General features: G+C 39.9%; 1 protein-coding gene across 4 annotated transcripts in view; it reads right to left on the bottom strand.

Moving 5' to 3' along the window:
• Positions 1–21,623, bottom strand: part of birc2 (baculoviral IAP repeat containing 2) — a 34,600-nt gene extending 12,977 nt beyond the window's left edge. Inside the window, exons 1-7 of one of the 4 annotated variants that reach the window (XM_041198812.1) lie at positions 21,494–21,623; positions 11,840–13,809; positions 10,110–10,209; positions 8,254–8,335; positions 8,105–8,150; positions 4,167–4,409; positions 2,509–2,763 (exon numbers count right to left, since the gene is read on the bottom strand). In XM_041198812.1, coding sequence (XP_041054746.1) covers positions 2,509–2,763; positions 4,167–4,409; positions 8,105–8,150; positions 8,254–8,335; positions 10,110–10,209; positions 11,840–12,737 — 1,624 coding nt within the window. In that variant the 5' untranslated portion in view covers positions 12,738–13,809; positions 21,494–21,623. Of the gene's footprint in view, positions 1–2,508; positions 2,764–4,166; positions 4,410–8,104; positions 8,151–8,253; positions 8,336–10,109; positions 10,210–11,839; positions 13,810–21,163; positions 21,431–21,493 lie in introns of those variants that run through there. The other 3 variants (XM_041198813.1, XM_041198810.1, XM_041198811.1) reach the window with 3 other exon arrangements.
• Positions 21,624–23,844: the final 2,221 nt, after the last annotated feature.

The raw sequence follows: 23,844 nt of genomic DNA, 5'->3' as shown, positions 1-23,844 counted from the left end.
CCCTTACTCTGGGATTATGCCCTCCGGTCCTAAACACTGTCTCCCACAAGGGGAAACAACCTCTCAGCATCTACCGTGTCAAGTCCCCTAAGAATCTTAAATGTTTCAATAAGCTCAACTCTCATTCTTCTAAACTTCAATGAGCACAGGCCCAACCTACTCAACCTCTCCTCATTAGAAAATCCCTCCATACCCAGGATCAACTTAGTGAACCTCCTCAGGACTGCCTCCAATGCAGATAAGGTAACTAATACTGTTCACAGTACTTTAGATGTGGTCTAACTAGTGCTTTGTATAGTTTTTATCCCCCATTCACTTTGAAATAAAGGCCAACATTCCATTTGCCTTACCTATTGCCTGCTGAACTTGTAGGCTAGCTTTGTGATTCATGAACAAAGACTCCCAAATCTCAATGCTGCAGATTTCTTTAGTCTTTTTCCATTTAAATAATATTCAACTCCTCTATTCTTCCTGTCAGAATGCATAACCCCACATTTCCCACATTATATTCCATCTGTGAAGTTTTTGCCCACTTACTTAACCCATCTATAATCCTCTGTAGACTCTGTCATCCTCACTGCTTGCCTTCCCACTTATTTTTGGGTCATCTGCAAACTTGGCAATAGTATATTCACTTCCTATATCCAAGTCATTAACATATATTGTAAATAAATGTGGCTGCAGCACTGATCCCTGTGGCACTCCACTAGTTACATGTTGCCATCCTGAAAATGCCCCCTTATCCCAACTCTGTCTTCTATTAATTAGCCAATCCTCTATCCATGCTAATTTACTACCCCCAACACCATGAGCTCTTATCTTATTCAGTGTCCTTATGTGCAGTATCTTATCAAGCGTCTTTTGGAAATCCAAATATATTACAACTAATGATTCGCTTTTATCTATCCTGCTTGTTACCTCCTCAAAGGATTCTAATAAACTTGCCAGGCATGATCTCCCCTTCATAAAGCCATGCTAACCAACATTTTCCAATGACTGATGTTAAGCTAACTGGCCTATAGTTACCTGCTTTTTTGTCTCCCTCCCTTTTTGAATAAGGGTGTTACATTGGCAGTTTTCCAATCCTCCGGGACTTTACCAGAATCTAAAGGATTCTTGGAAGATTACTACTCGTGTATCCACTATTTCTGTAGCTACTTCCTTTAATATTCTAGGATGCAACCCATCAGGTCCAGGGGATTTGTCAGCCTTTAGCCCCATTAGTTTCTCTAATTATAGTATTGTAATTATAACCTCCGTGCACCCCCAACCCCTTGATTATTTAGTATTTTTGGAATGCTATTAGTGTCTTCTACGGTGAAGACTGACACACAGTATTTATTCAACTCCTCTGCCATTTCCTGGTTCCCCATTATTTCCCCAGCCTCATTCTCTAAGGGGCCTATGTTCATTTTTACCTCTTTTTTAAAGATATTTAAAGAAGCTCTTACTGTCCGTTTTTATATTACTTACTAGTTCACCCTCAGTTTATTTTCTCCCTCTATTATTTTTTTGGTCATCCTGTGTTGGTTTTTAAAACTCTCTCAATCCTCTGGCTTACCACTAATCTTTGCCACATTGTATGTCTTTTCTTTCAACATGATACTATTCCTTAAATTCCTTGGTTAACCATGGTTTGTTTATCCCCTTCCTAGAATCCTTCTTCCTCACTGGGATATATCTTTGTTATGAGACATGAACTACTTTCCTAAACGTCTACCATTGTTCATCAACGGTTTTCTGCTAAACTCCTTTCCCAGTCCACTCCAGCCAACACTGCCCTCATTCCTTTGTAATTACCTTTATTTAAGTTTAGCAATGTTCTTTCTGACCCACATTTCTCACTCTCAAACTGAACACTAAATTCTACCAGGTTATGGTCCCTGTTTTCTAAGGGATCTTTTCCTCAGATCATTTATTAAATCTGCCTCATTACACATTACCAGACCCAAAATGGCCTGATCCCTTGTTGAATCCACAACATTGTTCAAGGAAACTGTGCCAAATACACTATGAATTCTTATTCATGGCTACCTCTGCCAATTTCATTTTCCCAATCTACATGAAGGCTAAAGTCACCCATGATTAATGTACTGCCTTTTTTACATGCCCCTCCTTATCTTCCGATTTATTCTCTGTCCTACAGAGAGCCTATAGACTATTCCCGCCTTCTTCCCCTTGTTATTTTTTAACTCTACCATATGGGCTGTGCATAATTTGCAAGAAGAAAAAGCCAATGTACCCTCAGAACATAGTTTGGAATGTGAATTAAAGCATTAAATAATGTTTAAAAACTAAGCTGATTAAAGTTGTACTAGATGCATTTTAAATTCCTATTTACAACTGCCATCGGTTAATGGTTATATGTTTCATGTATAATTTAAGTCTTCAGACAACATAAGCCACTAATACACAAAAAACCTATCTGCTGGCAGTTTTGCTATTTCAATGAAGGTCCTAGTTTGACATGTGATTGAACAATACTAAAAAAGACAGTGAATTACTTACCATATAATTTTTCATGCAATTCTGGTTCATGTACCAACAGGACATCTCTAAATGCTTCAGCTACTGCATTTCCCTTGCGAATTACTGTATCAAGTAGTTCTCTGGCTTGTTCATGCGTCTGAGGCTTTTGTTTGATCATTTCACTTTCCATTTTATTTAGTAAGGATCGTGTTTCTAGATCGTCAAGCAAGGGTGCTATATTTGTCAAATTCTGACTCAAAGCAACACTATTTTTCTTCAGTAGCAATACATCACCTGCAAAGGGGAAAGGGTTATTCAGAATTTGCAGATTTTTCATTAATTTGTTCTAGAAAGTGGAAGGGGAAGCATTGATAATTAGTTTACTGAAACCTCGTTTGCAATAAATTCCAGTGAGTCATATTGCAATTTGGCAACAACACAATAAATTCTTTCAACTGCTTTGAATGGGAACTGTGCGTCATGCAAATAATCCATTCCTTTGAAAAATAAGGAGTCTTCAAAATACTAGAAATCAGTTTCTGCACCCACCTCCAACAGTATAGTAAGAAAGTTAATGGAACTGAAGGAATACATCTATTGACTTTGTACCAATGCAAATAACATTTTGAAAGAAATAAAAATTAAGATTTCTAAATACACCATAACATATGCAAACAAATGTTAGGTTACTAAAAGCAAGTATTGTATCCCCCAATAAAACTTTATAGATACATACAAAAGAATACTCATTCAATTGATAGAGGCACTATCTCCTGATATTAATTTCATAATAGATGGAGCTTTCTTAGTCAGACACATTCCTTTGTGTGTTCTGAATAACATGTAAATTCTCTGACTGAAGAGACAGCATAGAACAGAAAAACTTAGACCCAAATGCAACAGGGAAAAAACAATCAAAGCTCCAATTTACCAAGACGAGAAAGATAACTGAAAATATAGGAAGCTTTGTAGATAAATTCTCAACTATAATCAAATGCACAATTTTTGGTAGGACCCTTCTTTGGCACTGTAAAGGAGCAAGCATTTTATATAAATGAGAGAAAAGCAATGGGGAGAAAAAAAACAATACCTGAAGAGGCAATTGGAGTATGTTTCCCCCTGTATCCATTTATCCATTTTCCAGTTCTGCCAGGGATGCTCACCAAAATTTCAGCATGTACTTCAAACCTTAAAGGCTGACTAATCTAAATTTCCATCAAGTTCAGTTTTTTGTTTTAGATTTCCAGCAATTACATTTTTTCAAAAAAATGTATTTACAAATTAGTAGGTTGTTGCCTAAAAACAAAAGCCAGATTTTTCAAATGGCTGTATCAAACTCAACCACTCAATTTTCTGCACCAGAACACCAATGACTTCGTGACTGGTTAGTTGACAGCTCCCAAAGACCAAAATATGTCATATGCAGTGCACAGAACTGAACAGCTTGCAATATTTAATCCCAACACTCGAAAACAATTATTTTGTTTCTCCTGCTCTTACCCATATTCCTTCCTCATTTTCTGAAGGAGTTACTTCCTTACTGAAGTACATTTTTATAGTTGCCAGCCACTCTTACTCAACAACTGGTCATTATTAAAGCTTGAGTCTGGATTGACGTCCAGGAGGATAACGGGAATTTCACAGCCAAGACCAAACCTGCCTTTGCTCTTATCCATATGCATATTATTAATACATACCTTCAGCCACTTCTTCCAGTTTTCTTTCTCTGTTTTCTTGCCTTTCTTCATCTTCAGCATTCAGCAAGTCAGTCACAAGCTCTATAACAGATTTGTAATTCTCTCCACTTGTAAGGATTTTTCTTTGGACAGTCTGCTTCACGAGTCTTCGATCAAAACCCATTTCCATAGCACCTTTAACCACTGGTGTATTCATCATGATTGCATCTTCAGATCGATTTTCCCCAGGTCCAAACTGAACAACTACATGAATTGAAAATAGTTAAGTGCAATTTTCAGTCAAGAACTATAAAAACTCCAAAAAAACCTCAAGTGAATACAAATTAGGAGCAGCAGTAGGCCATTCGACCCCTTGAGTCTGTTCTGCCATTCAATAAGATCAAGGCTGATCAGGGTGTGGACTCAACTCCACATTCCCAATTATCCCCGATAACCAATGACTCCTTTGTTAGTCGAGAATATATGTACCTCTGCCCAAAAATATTCAATGACCCTGCCTTAACCGCTCTCTAGGGAAGGGTGTTCAAAGCTTCTCAGCCCTCAAAATTTCTGCTCATCAGTATTAAATGGGAGATGCCTTATTTTAAAAAACTGTGTCCCCTAGTTCTAGTCTCTACTAGAAGGGGAACATCCTTTCAGCATCCACCCAGTCAAATCCCCTCAGGATCAATAAGGTCACCTTTCAGTCTTCTAAACTCCAATGGATACAGCGCAACCCATCCAACCTTTCCTCATAACATCCCCATCCCAGGTATCAGTCGAGTGAACCTTCTCTGAACTGCTTCTAACAAACTTATATCCTGTCTTAAATAAGGAGACCAAACTGTACACAGTCCTCCAGATGTGGTCTCACTAAACCCCTCTCCTGGACTTCCATAGCAAGACACCCCTACTTTAATATTCTATTCCTCTTGCAATAAACAACATTCCATTTGCCTTCCTAATCACTTGCTGTACCTGCATACTAACTTATGATTCATGTACCAGGACACCCAGATCCCTCTGTATTGCAGAGTTCTGTAATCATTCTCCATTTAAATAATATGCTGCTTTTCTATTCTGCCTACCAAAGTGGACAATTTCACATTTTTCCACTTTATACTCCATCTGCCAAATTTTTGTCCACTCACTTAACCTAACCATACCCCTTTGCAGATTCCTTACCTCCTCTTCAAAACTTACTTTCCTACCTCTCTATGTTATCAGTAAATTTAGCAACCATACATTTGGTCCCTTCATCCAAGTCATTGACATATATTAAAAATTGTCAAGACCTCAACACCAATCCCTATGGCACTCTACTCGTCACATCTTGCCAACGGGAAAATAACCCATTTATGCTCACTGTTTCTTATTAGCTAACCAATCCTCTAACGATGCTAATATGTTACTCCCTACACCATGAGCTCCTATTTTGTGTGGTAACCTTTGATGTGGCACCTGGTCAAATGCTCTCTGGAGCAAATCCAAAGGCTTCCTTTCATCTGAATTGTTTGTTACTTCCTCAAAAGAACTCCAATAAATTAGTCAAACATGATTTCCCTTTCACAAAACCATGCTGACTCTGCCTGATAGCACTGAGATTTTCTAAGTGCCCTGCTAAGACCTCAATAATAGACTCCACCATTTTCCTTATGACAGATGTTAAGCTAACAGGCCTATAGTTTCCTGCTTTCTGTCTCCATCCTTTCTTGACAAAGGGAGTCACATTCAGTGTTTTCCAATCTGATGGAACCTTTCCAGAATATAGGGTATCTTGGAAAATTAAAACCATTGCATATGCTATCCCAGCAGCCACTTCTTTTAAGACCCCAAGAGTGAAGTCCATAAGGAGCTGGGGACTTGTCAGCTTTTAGTTCTAATTTTTTTTTCAAGTACCCTTTCCCTGGCAATTGATTGTTTTTAGTTCCTCCCTCCTTCCCACCACCTGAGTCACAATTATTTCTGGGATGTTACTTGTATCCTCTACAGGGAAGACAGAAAATCTCTGTTCAATTCATCCACCATTTCCTCACTTTCCATTATTAATCAGGAATCAGCCTAGTGAACCTTATTTGAATTGCCTCTAATACAAGTATACTCTCCTTAACAAGGAAACCAAAAACTGTAGAGTACCTCTAGGTTTCATCTCACCATTGCCCTTTTCCATTCTTTTACACTCAATCCCCTTCCATTCCATTTACCTTCCTAATTATTTGCTGTCCCTGAATGCTAACCTTTCGTGATTCATTTACAAGGAACCCAGATCCCTCTATACCATATTATCTGTACTAATATATTACCCCCAACACCATGAGATCTTAGCTAAAAGCAAAATACTGCAGATGCTGGAAATCTGAAGCAAAAACAAAAATTGCAGGAAAAACTCAGTTCTTACAGCATCTGTGGAGAGAAAGAGAGAGTTAATATTTCGAGTCCTTATGACTTGTCTTCAGAACTTATGAGATCTTATCTTGTGCAGTAACCTTGTATTTGGCATCTTATCAAATGCCTTTTGGAAATCCAAATATTATATGGCATGGACTTAATGGGCCAAATATTCTCCTTCTGTGCCAAAATGACAATGACTCTACAACATCTACAGAGCTCCCCTTGTTTCCCTCCCCTCCCCCACTTCTTCCTACCTCAAACAACTCTAATGAATTTTTCCAACACAGTTTTCTAATTCAATCATCTGCTTGAATTACATTATGGATTTTCTAGATATCCTGCTATTATTTCCTTAATAATAAATTCTAGCATTTTCCCCCATTAGGCTAACTGGTCTAGTTTCCTGCCTCCCTCCTTTACTGAATACAGGTGTTACAATTTCCAAAGACCCTGCCAGAATCTAGGGAATTTTGGAACATTACAACAAAGGCATCCACTTTTTCTGCAACCACTATGCAGACCAACAGGTTCAAGAGACTAGTCTCCATAAGATGCACTGGTTTGCTGAATTTATCTGCTCAAAGACTCTGTCATTATTAACTCCCTTGTCTCATCCTCTAAGGGTCCAACGTTTACTTTAGCTACTCTCATCCTTTTCATATTCTCGTAGCTCTTACAGTCTGTTTTTGACATTTTTTTTTTACAATTTTACTCAATCTATTTAGTCAGTCTATTATTTCTGTAGTCAATGTTAGTTTCTAAAACTTTCCTAATCTTTTAGCCTATCACTAATCTTCATCTTTCCTTTCAATTTAATATTATTCACAACTTCCTTAGTTAGCTATAATTGGTTCATTTTTTTCCAGAGTCTCTCTCAATGGAGTATACCTTTGTTGAGAATTACAATACATCTCCTTAAGTGTCTGCCACTGCTTATCTATCATCTTTCCCATTAACCTAGCTTCCTTGTCCACTGTAGCCAACTCTATCTTCATACCTTCGTATTTAATTTAACGTTATTTAAGTTTCAGACCTATATTTTCACCCTCAAACGGAATTTCTATCATGTTATGATCACCCTTATCTATAGAATCCTTTACTAAAAGATAATTAATCCTGTCTTATTACACATTACCAGGTCTAATATAGCCTGTACCCTGGTTGGCTCCACAACTTGTTACACACACTATGAACTTGTCCTCAAGGTCAGCTTTAGTAATGTGTGCACTGCAATGAAACAAATGACACGTTCAATTATTCATAATTAAATGATCATTTTTACAGTACTTTAACTGTAAAATAGTTTGTGTTAATGCTAGTTAAACTGATGAAAGAACGAACAGTTAAATGAATAAAGTACACAAGATTCCAAATTCATCAGGAGCAGCCAAAGAGAAACTAGGCACTTTCTCCAAGGAAGAAAGTCTCATACTTCTTCCAATAAAGGATTCCAAAATAGTTTGGCCTTATAAAAAGTCAGTCAGCTAGAGATGGTGAAGAACTAAATCGTAACAAACTTTTTTTTACTTTCTCTGTATTCACAAGGTTTTATAGGATTACCAACTTACCTGGCATCTGAATTTCCTCCAAGATGTCTTCTGAATTGGAATGCAGCTTTAAAAAAAAATGGGAAAAATTAATATAAAGTTGAAAGAGATACACAGATAAATTAGACTGCATGTGCTATTCTGCAGCAGTTGTAGAGAAATGCTGTTACCTGGAGATCAAATAGATTTGGAAACCTTGTCTGGATCTGATTTACAAATGTCTGTCCCTTTTCTTGAAGAAGATATTCACACCTAAAGTGAAAAATATTAGCAAATTAAAGCCACATTTAAGATGTATGTCAAATAAGGGATAGGAAGGGAGAGCAGAGATTGCGATCATAAAATTTCTAGATTAAAATATGTCAAAATAATTCCTATAAATCACTAGGAATAGATGTACACTATACCTTGTCCCCACTGCAGATGTGTTTTTAAATCCATATATATTTCAGACATTAAAGTATGGTGTTGAAATCGCTTTTAGGATCTACCTATAGCACCTTTAATATTAAAGAAATTTGTTCCAAAGTGCTTCACTACAAAACAGACACTGAGTCACATATGGAGATATTGGGTCAGATTTTTTTTTTTTTATTCTTTCAAAAGCTGAGGTCAAAGAACGCAGATTTTAAGAAGGGTCCTGAAGGGGGAAAGCAAGTGAGAGAGGTGAATAGGTGTATGGAGTTTAATTACAGAGTATACAGCCTACATGACTGAAGGCACAGCCACCAGTGGTGCAGCCCAGTAAAATGAGTGCTCAAGTGGCTAGAATTAGATTTGCACAGATATTTTGCAGGATTGTGGGGATGGAGGAGATTACAGAAATAGGCAGGAGTGATGTCATGGAGGGATTTGAAAACAAGGATGAGAATTTTAAAATCAAGATATGGTTTGACTGGGAGCCACTGCAGGTCACTGAGCAGAGAGGTGATAGGTGAACAGAACTTGATGCAAGTTAAGACACAGGCAGCAGCTTTGGATGACCTCAAACTTAGAGGGCAGAATATGAGACAGAGTGTTGAAATTATTAAGTTTACTAGCAATGAAGCCATGAATGGGGGTTTCTGCAGCAGTTAAGCTGGGACAGAGGTGAAGTTGGGTGATGTTAGGAGGTTGGAAAAAAAAGGTCTTAGTGGTTGCACGAAAATGAAGTTGGAAACTCTTCTCTAGGTCAAAAATGACACCAAGGTTGAGAATAGACTGGCTTAATCTCAGATTGTTGTCAGGGATAAAGATGGGGTCAGTGGAGCAGGTATTGAAAACGATGGCTTTAGTCTTCCCAAAATTCAAGGAAATTTCTGTTTGTCCACTACTGAATGTCAGATAAGCAGTCTTATTGTTTAGCAACAGTGGAAGAATGGAAAGAGTGATGGTATGGTAGAGCTGGGTATCATCAATGTACACATGAAAAATGACACTGTGCTTTCAGATATAACCAAGAGGCAATATGGATATGAGAAACAGGAGGGAGCCAAGAATTGATCGTTGGGGGACATCAATGTAACAGTGTGGGAGCAGGAAGAGAACAACTGCAAGTGATTCTCTGGCTACAATTGGATAGGTAAGAACAGAACCAGGGGAGAGTAGCCCCGCCCAGCTGGACAATAGAGGACAGGCTATTGCAATCAACTGTTCAAAGGCTACACACAAGTTGAAAGGGCAAGGAGGTTCAGTTTACCCTTGTCACGGACACACAGATGTCAGTTGTGACTTTTATAAAAGCCGTTTCAGTACATGTGCATAACGTTGTGACACAGGTTTATCACCATAAAATCTCAGGCTTTAAGATTGTATTTCTAGTTGAGCTAACAAAAGAAAACCAGCTATTAAATGGGTGAACTTGTACCCAAAGTAATTTTGTTTTCCAAGTTTGGTCTCATCATGAACATAATACAAATTTAAGCTTAGGCAATAATTCATGAAGGACTTGCAATCAGATATGAAGTAGCAAAATCATTTATTCCGCAAAGGTATTGATCTGTGCACTTGAAGCACATCCTGTTATACGCTTATCTGAACAATTTACCTCGGAAACCATTTTGCATGTTCCACCCATGGATCATCTCCAGCCTCCCAGCTCCTCAGGCCACCATCACAATAAAAACACTTCACATCATCATTTTGTCCTAAGGTTAACAAAATACACAGTCAATTCTCCACTTAATTATGTTGTAGAATATTTTGCACTGCCCGCAAATTAAGTTCCTTAAGGAAACTTTTAAATAAAAAGGGATATGAAAAACAAAAGATATATTACTAAGATGAAAGCAGCTTATTGAATGGACTGGTTAGCTCATTGAACACTTCCATTTATCCGTGCACACTTAGGGCTGAGTTATATGAGGCGCTGTGATACTCAACCCTCCGACCCCAGCTAAAAAACAAAGTGGATCCCGTGCAGGGAAAGAATGGCTGTCTCACAGCCACTTAACACCATTTGCCCATTAATAGACTGGAAAGGCTCCCCCCACCCACGGGACAGGAATCCTGCCTCAGAATTTCTGGCCAGAGGCCGCAGTTCTCATACCGGCAGCACCATCGTGAGCAATAGTCACTGGTGCTACTGCACTCAGGGCTTGAGGAGGCATTCAAAGATGGATTGGAACATTGTAAGTGCCTGGGGATCATGAGGGATTGTGGGTGATGAGAGGTCAGCAAAAGGATTGGGGGCCAGGGTTTCAGAGGTCTGGAGGGAACCTGGGAGGGTTCAACCAATGGGCTGAGGGGCCAGTTAAGAAGGGATCACCAGCGCTCAGAAGGGAAATCTCCTGAGCTAGATGCTTAATGTGGGCCTCTTGCACCACAGGTTTTATCCCAGTGGCAGCAAGATGAGATCCTTAAGTGGGTATTAACTGCCCACTTAAGGAGCACAATTGGCCCACTGGTAGGCAGGCCACCCAACTTCACCCACACTGTTGGTAATACTGCAGTAGGGAAAGGGGCAGGCAGTTCAATGGATTTAATGTCCCCCCCCCCCACGACCACTGCCCAACTCCCTATCCCCCAACTCCCCCCAAACCCTCAAACCAACTGATAGGCCAGTGTTAACAACTTAAGATTGGATTCAGTGCAGTGTAATGGGGTGCAGAAACTTTTTTCAGCTGTCCAAATCTTATAACAGATGAAACTGGATAACCCTATTTCAATTCTAACTGTGCATAAGATTATAGCACAATCAATCAATCACATTTAGAAAGAACATAAGATGGCTAGCAAGCAAATGTGAGCAAAAGAAAAATCATCTCACTCATGTAACAGAAGTGTGTTGGGGGAAAATGGACTCCTACTCTGCACCTGGCCATATGACACCCAATCTGTGACTAGTCAATGTTGAAATTGGGCATCGAAAACAAAAAAAAATGTTCAATTCCATAATACTTGAGCCTTATGCAGTACTATTTTATTTTATTTTTTTAAATTATCCTCAAACATAACTAATAAGGGCAGATAATTTCCTACATGACAGGTTCCAGTTAGTCAATATGTCCAGAAGTGGAAAACGGATTTGTAGTACACTTGGACAAATTTAGAAATCTACCTAGAAGAACAATTGAGTCACATTTTTAAAGATGTTGCATCCTCTTTACCACACCTCACTACCAGCCGCACCACCCCCCACCCACACCAAATGACCCAATAATCCATTCAGCTCTAAACATTTGTAAACAGTTTTGGTGCTTGTCTCACATTTGAATGCTTTAGTTACAATTTTAAACAATCTTCAGGAGAGAAGAAAAATAAAATAAAAAATATTACCAACATAGTAGAATCCAGCTCTAGATAGCTGTTCAGGTTGAATAAAATTCCTGACTGGCCATCTCAAAAACGTTTGTAGCCGAGTATCATAAGATTGCATCTCAGGGTGTCGTGGATGCATAGCTCGGACCACTGCACTTCCCTCATCTGTTCTTTGAGATTCTGTATCACTCATTGGAATGTTACCCATCTGATTCCCCAGAACAAATGGGCACGAAGGAAAGTGCCTTCTATGTTCAGACGTTGCACGATCTCCAGGTTCCCAGTTACTTAACTTTCCACCACAGACAAAACACGCAACCCTATCTTCTTCCCCAGTATAGTAAAATCCAGCTTTGGCTAGTTCGGCAGGGATTAAAGAAGAATAGGTGGGCCAATTCTGAAAAGTTTGCAGTCTCATTTCTTCACTACACATAGCTGCACTGTACTGCGGGTATCTCAATTGATGAGAAATATTTTCCATACTTCTGGAGACCACTGGATCACCAGGAATGCTGCGGTCCAGGCCAATCTGTGCTTCATTTTCGTGAAAAGATGACTGAAAAAAGCAAGCTGCATTTGGTGGAGAAAACGCAGAGTGATTTGAAGAATGATCAACACTTGAAGGCAGGCTATGAATGAAACTACAGCTCGGGTTGCATCTCTTGTGTCTTTCAACAGCATTATCACCTGGTTGCCAGTTATCAACTGTGCCTCCACAGCTGAAACACTTCACTCTATCATTTACACCAGTGTAATAGAATCCAGCACGTGCAAGATTCCTTTCAGACACCAAAACATTTGAAGGGAAGTGAGCAAATGTCGAAATTCGGTAAAGTTCTGAAGACAGATCATACTGCAGTTCTTGATCTCTGCCAATTCTGAAGTGGCCAAAACTCTGATTTTGCAATATATTCATGAAGAATATTGTATATAATAAGGGCTTACCTTTTTTGAAAGGAGCTTTGTTACTTGTTTTTAAAAACAGAAATGCTTAATTTTAAGTCGGGTTGGGACCAGTACATGTGGGAGTGGGCAAACGATAAACTTGCATGCCAGATGTTAGTGTCGTAACCTGACAGGTTCCAGATAGGGACTCTGTGACATCATCAGAACCTGACCTACATATTTAAAGAGGAACCCCCCACCCCCACATCCATCTGCATGTTAAACAGTAACTTCTATATGTCCAGTGTTTGGTTTCCTCCAGGTGAGGCAAGTTAAAAATCAGGGTTGTTGATTCTCTTAGAGAACCTTAATAAAGAAAATTCTGTGAAAGAAAGAAAAAGAAAGCATTTCATTAATTACGAAGCATTTTAGAATCTTCTAAGTACTTCCGAAGCGTTGTCACTTGTAATGTTGGAAACATAGCAGCCAATTTTCAAACAGCAAGGTCCCACAGTGTTAATATAGTGACCAGATGATCTGCTTTAGTGATGTTGGCTGAAGGATTAAGAAACTCAAAACAATTTTAAGTTTTCTTTTCTCCATTCCTAGCTCATTTTTGTCTCTTCAAATTGCACAAAAATCCTGTCATACGGAACAGCGTATTAAGTTATAACAGTTAACTTAAGTCTTTGCTCATGTAATTGAATTTAAATCCAAGAGCAAATAAATTTCTTTGTTGATACAGATCAATGTCTTAATTTTCATTCTTACTTGCTATTAATATGTTTCCACAAACATTTAGGAGGTTATTGTTCAACATGCAGCTGAATGTTGCATTTTAAAAAAAAGGATTATAGGGGGCAGGAATTTCAAAATTATGCTCAATTTCAACAGTGGTCTTCCTAAAAAGGATTAAATTATGGTAGCGAACAGAAACAAAGCTCCTTCCAAAAAAGGTAATGTGCCCATTTAAGCTTAACACTCCATTATGAAGTTAAAACTTCAGATTAAGAAACTGGTACATTTTCATAGTTGGAGCAATTTATGTCACAAAGGAAATAGTGTAACCAATAGGCAATTCTGTCAAAGTCTTCCAAAAAAGCCTGAAAATGAAGAACAAAAATCAGCAAAAAGTTAATTTCACTGCAAAAATATTCTTACAACTATTACACTTCAATCCACATATACTTTTGTCAGCAGTAATGTCATTATATTTATTTATCTGCACAAAAGCCAGATGCTCTAACATTGTCCAATTACTATCTATGGCAAATCTGTTAACCACTTGGGGAGGAATGTAAACAAATTGATTATCTGTACTTCAAGTTAACAAAATGATTAAGTAAAGAACTACCGCGCACAGAAGAAATCTATTCCCCCTTTTCCTCACCTCAGCCTCAATCCCAAGTGTTAGATAGTTCTAGTGTTCTCTCAAGACAACTAAAGTTCAGAAAGAGGTTAGAGGTTTTTACAAATAGACAACATGCATCATTAAAATCAGAGTTGCTGATGCTGTGTGTCGATGTGAAATTTTCATACCAAAGATTACTAAAAGCCTTATAACATCACAGTATCTACTGCAAGGCATTCATTACCATACAGCCTCTTGAACAATTGCAAATTTAGTTTTTCTTTTCAGAGGATCTAAAATGTATCAAAATGTTTACAAGAAACCTCTAAACAAACATTAGTTTGATACCTTTCAATGCTCCATTTCCTAGACAAAATAATTTAAAATGTTTAATTATCACAGCATATGCGTAGTGTACTAAAGATGACTTGGTTTTGTTTTGACTGGAATTATGGTGCAGCACTATAAACTGTAATAAGGGACCATTTCCTAGAGATAGCTTCATACTACTTTTAGCACATTTAGCATCAGATTTGGACTGGTCACCCTGATCTTTGCTAAGCCACATTCACTCCATAATGCAAACATATTTAAAGCCTTCTTTTGAAGAATCTTTTAGTCACCTTTCCGAAAATATGTCTATAAAAAGTCTGCCGTGTTAGCTACCAATCTCTTCTCTCACTTTAACTTGCTTTCCTTATTCTTTTTCTCATTTCAACTCTGAACTTTCTGTAGTTAGCCCAGTTCTCAGGAGTATTGTCAACCTGACATGTGCCATATTCACCCTATATCTGCTTCATCTTACAATCTCTCTCATTATCCAGGGAGCTCTGGATTTATTTGTCCTATCTTCTCCCTTGTGAAAATGCACCTCAACTGTACCCAAACCATCTTTTTAAAGTAAACCCATCTTCCGCTATAGTTTTGCATGCCAATCTTTTGTTCCAGTTTACTTGGGCTTGATCTGTTCTCAGCCCATTGAAAATGATCCTTGTCCAATTAATTATTTTTAGGCAGGATAGCTCCTTGTCCTTTTCAATAGTTAACCTAAACCTTATATTATATTGCTTATTAATGCACCCCTACTGACACTTGATCCACACCGTTTGAGAACCAAATCCAACAATGCCTCCTTCCTTGTCAGACCAGGAACGTACTGATTTAGAAAATTCTCCTGAACATTCATCAGAAATCTAACTTCAAAAAGAAATCCTGGCATTGGAAACAAAAAATTGTTTCAGCTAACCATTTCTGATGATAAGTGAACAACAGTTTACATCTCACCAAATATTGAAAGCAATATTAGAGTGAAGCAAAAGAGCTGTAGTTTTGATCAGTAACAAGAGCATTGCGTTTTCAAACTGACAAAGGTAATAGTTCTTCAGAAGTAATTACAGTTTTTAACCCATTGCATACTTTTCTCTCTACATAAGATCTAAGAGGAGTAGGCAATTCAGCCCCTCGAGCCTGCCCCGCCATTAAATACAATCATGGCTGATCTTATTTCAGCCTGAACTGCAATTTCCTGCCCTCTCCCCATAACCTTTTAACCCTTTACTAATTAAAAATCTGTCCATCTCCTCAAATTTATTCAGCGTCCCTGCTTCCACTGCACTGAGGTAGTGAATTCCACAGATTCACAACCCTTTGAGAAAAGTAATTCCTCATCTGATTTAAATTTACTGCCCTTTAGCCTAAAATTATGGCCTCTCGTTCTAGAATGCCCAACAAGGGGAAACATCCGCTCCACGTCCACTTTGTCTGACCCCTTTAGCATCTTATATACCTCAATTAGTTCTCCTCTCACCCTTCTAAACTCTAGCAAATATAGGCCTAAACTGCTCAATCTCTCCTCAGAAGACAAGCCCTGCATCTCTGGAACCAATCTAGCGAACCTCCTCTGAACCACCTCCAATGTAACTACATCCTTCCTCACAGAATGCAGAAGAGGCCCTTCGGCCCATCGAGTCTGCACTGACACGTGAGAAACACCTGACCTACCTACCTAATCCCATTTACCAGCACTTGGCCCATAGCCTTGAATGTTATGATGTGCCAAGTGCTCATCCAGGTACTTTTTAAAAGGATGTGAGGCAATCCGCCTCTACTACCCTCCCAGGCAGTGCATTCCTGACCATTACCACGCTCTGGGTAAAAACGTTTTTCCTCATATCCCCCCCTAAACCTCCTGCCCCTCACCTTGAACCTGTGTCCCCTCGTGAGTGACCCCTCAACTAAGGGGAACAGCTGCTCCCTATCCACCCTGTCCATGCCCCTCAATCAGGTCACCCCTCAGACTTCTCTGCTCTAATGAAAACAACCCAAGTCTATCCAGCCTCTCTTCATAACTTAAATATTTCATCCCAGGCAACATCCTGGTGAATCTCCTCTGCGCCCCCTCCAGTGCAATCACATCCTTCCTATAAATGTGGCGACCAGAACTGCACACAGTACTCCAGCTGTGGCCTCAAGGTTCTATACAACTCTACTTATGTAATCTATGCCTCGATTGATAAAGGCAAATGTCCCACATGCCTTTTTCACCACCCCACTCCACCTTCAGAGATCTTTGGACACACATGCCAAGGTCCCTTTGCTCCTCAGAACTTCCTACTGTCATGCCGTTCATTGAATACTTCCTTGTCAAATTATTCCTTCCAAAGCGTATCACCTGTCACTTTACAGGGTTAAATTCCATCTGCCATTTGACCAACCCATCTATATCTTCCTATAGCCCAAGACACTCAACCTCACTGTTAACCACCCGACCAATCTTTGTGTCATCCACAAATTTACTAATCCTACCTCCCACACAGGCATCTATGCCATTTATATAAATGACAAATAACAAGGGACCCAGCACAGATCCCTGTGATACGCCACGGCACACTGGCTTCTGGTCATTGAAGCAGCTTTCTGTCATCATCCTCTGTCTCCTACAACTAAGCCAATTTTGAATCCACCTTATCAAATTACCCTGTATCCCATGTGCATTTGCCTTCTTTATAAGTCTCTCATGTGTGACCTTCTCAAAGGCTTTGCTGAAATCCACATAAACCACATCAACAGCTCTACCCTCAACTACACACCTGGTCACTTCCTCAAAAAATTCAATCAAGTGTGTTAAGCATGACCTCCCTCTGACAAAGCCATGCTGACTATCCCTGATCAAACCTTGCTTCACCAAGTGGAGATAGATTCTCTCCTTCAGAATTTTCTCCAATAGTTTCCCTACCATTGATGTGAGACTCACTGGCCTGTAATTCGGTGGCTTATCTCTACAACCCTTCTTAAATAGCGGAATGACATTAGTTGTTCTCCAGTCCCCTGGTACCTCCCCCGTGGCCAGAGAGGAATTAAAACTTTGGGTCAGAGCCCCTGCAATCTCCTCCCTTGCCTCCCTCAGCAGTCTGGGGCACAAATCATCTGGACCTGCAAGTAAGGGGTCCAAAACTGCACAGTACTCCAGGTGCAGTCTCACCAATGCCTTGTGTTCTATTTCAGTTTACAAGCAAGTCTTTCATGACCTGTCTCAGAAAGGGCTAGCTACATGCTTTATTACAGTCAGATTACACCACATAACTCTGACAGTTTAAATGTTTACCAGCAATACCCGGTTCTACCTTTCCACTATCTCATCGGCTCCTTCTCTGCCAAAGCTCCTGGTTGGGATCTCAAACTTCAGTTGCCCACATCGTGTCCTGCAACATGTTCTACTCACCCATCATTCCAGTTCTTACTGACCTGCACTAACTCCCAGTCCCAATTTTAATTTCTTATCCTCCTGTTTATTCCATTAAGAGATTGAGATACTAAAAAAAATTGTAGTTTGAACAAAATCTAAGCATCAATAATTAGAATATCATTGGATTTAGTATTGTGACAATATTGAAAACAAGGAAAATAAAACAAAGACATTTAATATTTCAGGTGACCTTACTTAGAAGGAATGATAAATTGGGAAATTTTGGAGATGGGTGGAAAACTAAGTTATTTGAGAGTACATTGAAGAACAGTCAAAGATTGGTAAATAGATAAAACAAAACCAAAAACTGTCCTTGCGATTAGGGATGTGCAACAAATGCTCACCTCACCAGCAACGCCCACATACCATGAAAGAATAACAAAAATCTCAATTTTTTGATATGATTATTGAGGGGAGCACTAACACGAAGATAGAGATTTATTTGAATCTGTTAGCTACAGATAATATTCAGAAAAGTAAGGCCACATTCAAAGTTCAAGAGAATAATGAATTTGTCATTTGCAAATGGTTATTATACTGTGCACCAAAACCATATACATTTAAAGCACAGCAGGAAGCCTTAAAGAGTTTACAATGTATTCACCAGGATGACAACAGGGCTGGAAAATGATAGTTACAAATAGCTAGAACTGTTCTTCAGGGAACTAAGATTAGGATGAGACCTAATAGGAATTTTCAGAATAATGAAAGGTTTTGATAAGAGTAGATAGAGGAAAATTATTCTATTATTTACAGCTAGTGGATCATTAACTATAAGTCATAGATTCTAAACCATTGACAAAGATCTAGAGAGTAGATGAGAATATTTTCAGATCTTGGGATCTGAAACACTATTTAAAAAGTGGTAGAAGCTAATTCCATAAACACCTTTAAAAAGTTGAAAATTTACTTGAGGATGGGGAACCTATCGGGTTATGCAGATAAAGTGGTTAGGTGGAACCAGAATTCCTCTTGCAAAGAGCCTGCACAAACATGACAAGCTGAATGGCCTCCACCTATGCTGTTGTGAATTTCCATGATTCCTGGTATTGCCCCTCCCAATCTCTCATATCCACTAGCCCAATACAATCCTCCCATGCTCCCAAATATCTCATGACTCACTCTGTCCTTTTGTGTATTTCCCCCTCCCTACCACTGCCAGACATGTTTTCAGCCATGTTGCCCCCACTCTCTGCAATTCCCCATGGCTCTCTCTATCTCCAAAATCCTCCTAAAAACCTACTTCTTTGGCAAAGCATTTGGTCACTCATCCTAATATATTCTTTGTCTTGGTGTCCATTTTTGTTTACTATGAAGTATTTTGGAATGTTTTTCTAGTTCAAGATGCTACTCATATGCAAGCTGTTCTATTACAGGGACGATTATGCTTTGATAGCTTTTTGTTAAAAGGCCTCAAGGACCTGATTTAAGGAAAGCTGGCCTTAACTTGTCCTTTTAGGATCACAAAGGATAACTGCATCTAAGCAGAAACAATGGGATTGAATTTCTATTAGTTATATCAGTGCAAATTGACCAAACCAGCACAAAAAAAGAGAAGTTTTAAACACGTGAGTTACATGCAAAACCATTTACACTCATGGTTTCCATGATCTTGTATACTGGTTCGCTACCAATTTACATCTGTCAGATCCCATTCAAAAAAAAACTGCCACACCACCATGTCAAAATAACAAGATTCCACTGGTCTGGGAAGGCAATTATTTCCTAAGTACACAGGTATTAGTAGTTTTGATCCCATATAAAAAAAAGAACTTACTAAAGAGGCTGATAAGTGCACACCAATTTAACTATCAAATGGTTCAATACAGTTCATATAATTGCTTTGTCATTTTAAAATCAGACTACCCACAGGTGAAAGACTAGACATCCTTATTAAAAATGTTTACTTTTGGTGATAAATCCATTTTCAACTGCACTTGGTTACCACGCTTAAATATAAAAGGAAAGTAAAAGCTATTACATTCCATTACACTACCCGATTGCACAGGTCAACCTATGACCAAGGAGCAAGAGTAGGCCATTCAGCCCCTTGAGCTTGTTCTGCCATTTAATATCATGGCTGATCTGATTGTGCCTGAAATCTGCATCCCACCTACCCCTGATGACCTATCACTCCCTTACTTATCAAGAATTTATCCAGCTCTTCCTTAAAAATATCAAAGGCTCTGCTTCAACCACCTTTTCGCAAAGAGTTCTGTAGACTCACGGCCCTGAATGAAAAAAATTCACCTCATTTGTTTTAAATGGGTGACTCCTTATTTTTAAACAGTGACCCCTTAGTTCTAGATTTTTCCACAAGAGGAAACATCCTCTCCACACCTACCCTGTCAAGACACTCAGGATCTTAAAGGTTTCAATTAAGTCACCCGTTACTCTTCTAAACTCCAGCAGACCCAAGCCTAGTCCGCCAACCTTTCCTCATAAGACAACCCACCAGGGTATTAGTCTGGTAAACATTCTCTGAACTACTTCCAATGCACTTACATTTGAATTATACAAAGAGGCTTTAGCAGGAAGTGTAACCTAACCAGGCACTGAATGCAGCCTACATAATGGAAATTCTACCCTTGATCATTTATTTGATCAGCTACTACCATCTTTCACCTACACTTACTCATCTCTTTTGCCTCCTCTTACAAACCCCATTTGCAGTTCCATTTAAGCTAACTGTTAGAAAGTATACTGAAACAAATTTACTGATTAGCCTCTTCAGAGCTCCAGGATTCAGCAACATACCCAAGTCTATCTAGACCAACATTTTAAACATTGTAAATGAACCAGCCTTTAAAATATTTTGTAAGTAATTTTATGTTTGTAAACTACATTTTCAAAACTGGGAATTCATTTTTGTCTTAATTTTGTCCATGTAACACAAACTTCCACAAAATGCCACCTTGGTTTAAAAGTGCTGAAATACTGTGAAAATAAGCTAATGATCAAATAGGTAAACAACAGGATTGTTTTCAAATTCAATTGCGTCTCAGGCGTTTCCCGTTCGGGCAGCCATTGTGCCTTTACTTGAAAGATCAACCCCAACATATGTTCTGTTGAAGGGTCATTCGGACTCGAAACGTTAACTTTGTTCTTCTCCGCAGATGCTGCCAGACCTGCTGAGTTTTTCCAGGTATTTTTGTTTTGGATTTGGATTTCCAGCATCCGCAGTTTTTTGCCTTTACCAACGTATATCTTATGTTCTAACCTATCTTATCATTAATTTCTCTCCCTCACCACCACTCCAAAAATAAAACAGATTGAAACGGATCTTGAGCAGAGCTGCGCTCCAAATCTCCACATCTAAAGATGAAAGAACTGAAAACATTTTAAGACTTCGAAGACTTACCTGAAATGTGATAGTTAGTCTTCTGGTCAAACAAAACTACCCTTTTTTTTTCAATTGTTGGGGGGCGGGGGGAGGTAGTGGACAGGAAAAGTCATCAGCAAACTAATAACTCAAAAACGTTTTGCTTCTGAATCAGGAATCACACGGTGTCTTTCGGATTGAGTCAGCAACTTCCTGCCGAGCAGCCGAGGACTTAATATGGCAAATGCCGCATTGCAGCTTAGGCGGGGCAATTCCCAACAACAGAGTCACCTTCAGCCCTAGAGCGAAGGCGGCTGCCCACTCCCCTCGCCGCCATTTTGTAAAGGCAGAATAAAAATCATCACTTACCCACTTCAGGCGATCAGCTGCTGGAAATTACACACTCTCGCCGCCTCCCACCCCCGAGAATCACTCGATCCCCGATTCCCTCAAAATCCCTCCATTCTAGATTCCCCCACCCCCCACCGCGCGCGCTAACACAGCGCAACAACCTACCCCCCCCCCTTCCTACCTTCCCATTGGTCCGTTTCAAACAGGTGGCAGCCGCTGATTGGCCGCAGACGGGACTTTCCGAGTTTGCTTGTCAGAGAGGTTTGGTTTTAATTTCAAATACTCCCTTTGTGCTGTTTCAAGTTCCTTTTATAACTTCTGATCCAAGCTCTTTTAACAGTGAACAGTGTTTGCAGCCATCTTCAGTCTGAGAAGGGTTGAGTGGATGATCACTTCAACCAAATTGATTCACTGCACCAAAAGGAAGGGTTAGAACCCATGTAAAACCCCTCTGGTTGTATGCATCAGCGATTATTTGAGATGGAATATAAATATAACCTGTAATAATAAGTGTAGGCAGATTTAAGTGTACCACACAGTGTTGTGAAAGAAATTGAACTGGAATTGCACTATATATAATGCTAAATATTTGAAGTTTTTTTAATTCATTCATGGGACGTGGGCGTCACTGGCTAGGCCAGCATTTATTGCCCATCCCTAGTTGCCCTTGAGAAGGTAGTGGTGAGCCACCCTTTTGAACTGCTGCAGTTCCTGTGGTGTAGGACACCCACAGTGCTGTTAGGGAAGGAGTTTCAGGATTGTGACCCAGCAACATTGAAGGAACTGCAATATATTTCCAAGTCAGGATAGTGAGTGGCTTGGAGCAGCACTTTTAGGTGGTGGTGCTCCCTTTTATCTGTTGCCCTTGTCCTTCTAGATGGTAGCGGTTGTGGGCTGGGAAGGTGCTATCGAAGGAGCCTTGGTGAGCTCTTGCAGTGCATCTTGTAAATGGTACACGCTGCTGCCACTCTGCAATGGTGGTGCAGTGAGTGAATGTTGGTGGATGGAGCACCAATCAAGCCAGCTGCTTTGTTCTGGATGGTATTGAGCTTCTTGAGTGTTATTGGAGGTGCACTCATCCGTCAAGTGGAGAGTATTCCATCACACTCCTCTCGTCTGCCTTGTAGATGGTGGATGTGCTTTGAGGAGTCAGGAGGTGAGTTACTCATCTTGGGATTCCTAACCTCCGACCTGCTCTTGTAGCCACAGTACTTATAAGGCTAGTCTAGTTCACTTTCTGGTCAATGTTAACCCCCAAGATGTTGATAGTGGGGGATGCAGTGACAGTAATGGCATTGAATGTCAAGAGGTGATTGTTAGATTCTCTCTTGTTGGAGATGGTCATTGCCAGGCCTTGTGGCGCAAATGTTACTTGCCATTTGTCAGCCCAAGCCTGGATATTGTCCAGGTCTTGCTGGATTTGGACATAGACTGTTTTGAGAAGTCGTGAATGGTGCTGAACATTGTGCAATCATCAGCGAACATTCCCACTTCTGCCCTTATGATGGAAGGAAGGTCAAGGATGAAGCAGCTGAAGGTGGATGGGCTGAGGACACTACCCTGAGGAACTCCTGCAGTGATGTCCTGGAACTGAGATGATTGACCTCCAACAACCACAAGTTGGAACCCTGGCTTGGTGGTAATGGTAGAGTGGGGCATATGCCAGGCCATGAGATTACAGATTATGGTTGAGAACAATTCTACTGCTGCTGATGGCCCACATTGCCTCATGGATGCCCAGTCTTGTGTTTCTAGATCTGTTTGACATCTATACCATTTACCACGGTGGTGGTGCCACACAACACAATGGAGGGTATTTTCAATGTGAAGACAGGAATTCATCTCCACAAGGTCTCTGCAGTAGCCATTCGTATTGATACTGTCAAGAACAGATGTATCTACAACAGGCAGGATGGTGAGGATGTCAAGTATGTTTTTCCCTCTTGTTGGTTCCCTCACCACCTGCCACAGACCCAGTCTAGCAGCTATGTCCTTTAGGACTCGGCCAGTTTAGTCAGTAGTGGTGCTACCAAGCCACTCTTGGTGATGGACATTGAAGTCCCCACCCAGAGTGCATTCTGCACCCTTGCCACCTCAGTGCTTGCTCCAGTGATATTCAACATGGAGCAGTACCGATTCATCATCTGAGGGCGGGCAGTACATTGTAAACAGTAGGTGGTTTCCTAGCCCACATTTGATCTGGTACCATGAGACTTCATGGGGTCCAGAGTCAATGTTGAGGACTCCCAAGGCAGCTCCCTCCTGACTGCATACCACCATGTTGCCACCTCTGCTGAGTCTGTCTGCTGGTGGAACAGGACATACCCAGAGATGGTGATGATGGTGTGTGGGAAATTATCTGTACTGTA

The sequence above is a fragment of the Carcharodon carcharias genome, chromosome 11 (assembly GCF_017639515.1).
Source record: "Carcharodon carcharias isolate sCarCar2 chromosome 11, sCarCar2.pri, whole genome shotgun sequence".
Taxonomy (NCBI): domain Eukaryota; kingdom Metazoa; phylum Chordata; class Chondrichthyes; order Lamniformes; family Lamnidae; genus Carcharodon; species Carcharodon carcharias.
Note: the sequence above shows the minus strand (reverse complement) of the source record. Positions and strands in the feature narration are given on the sequence as shown.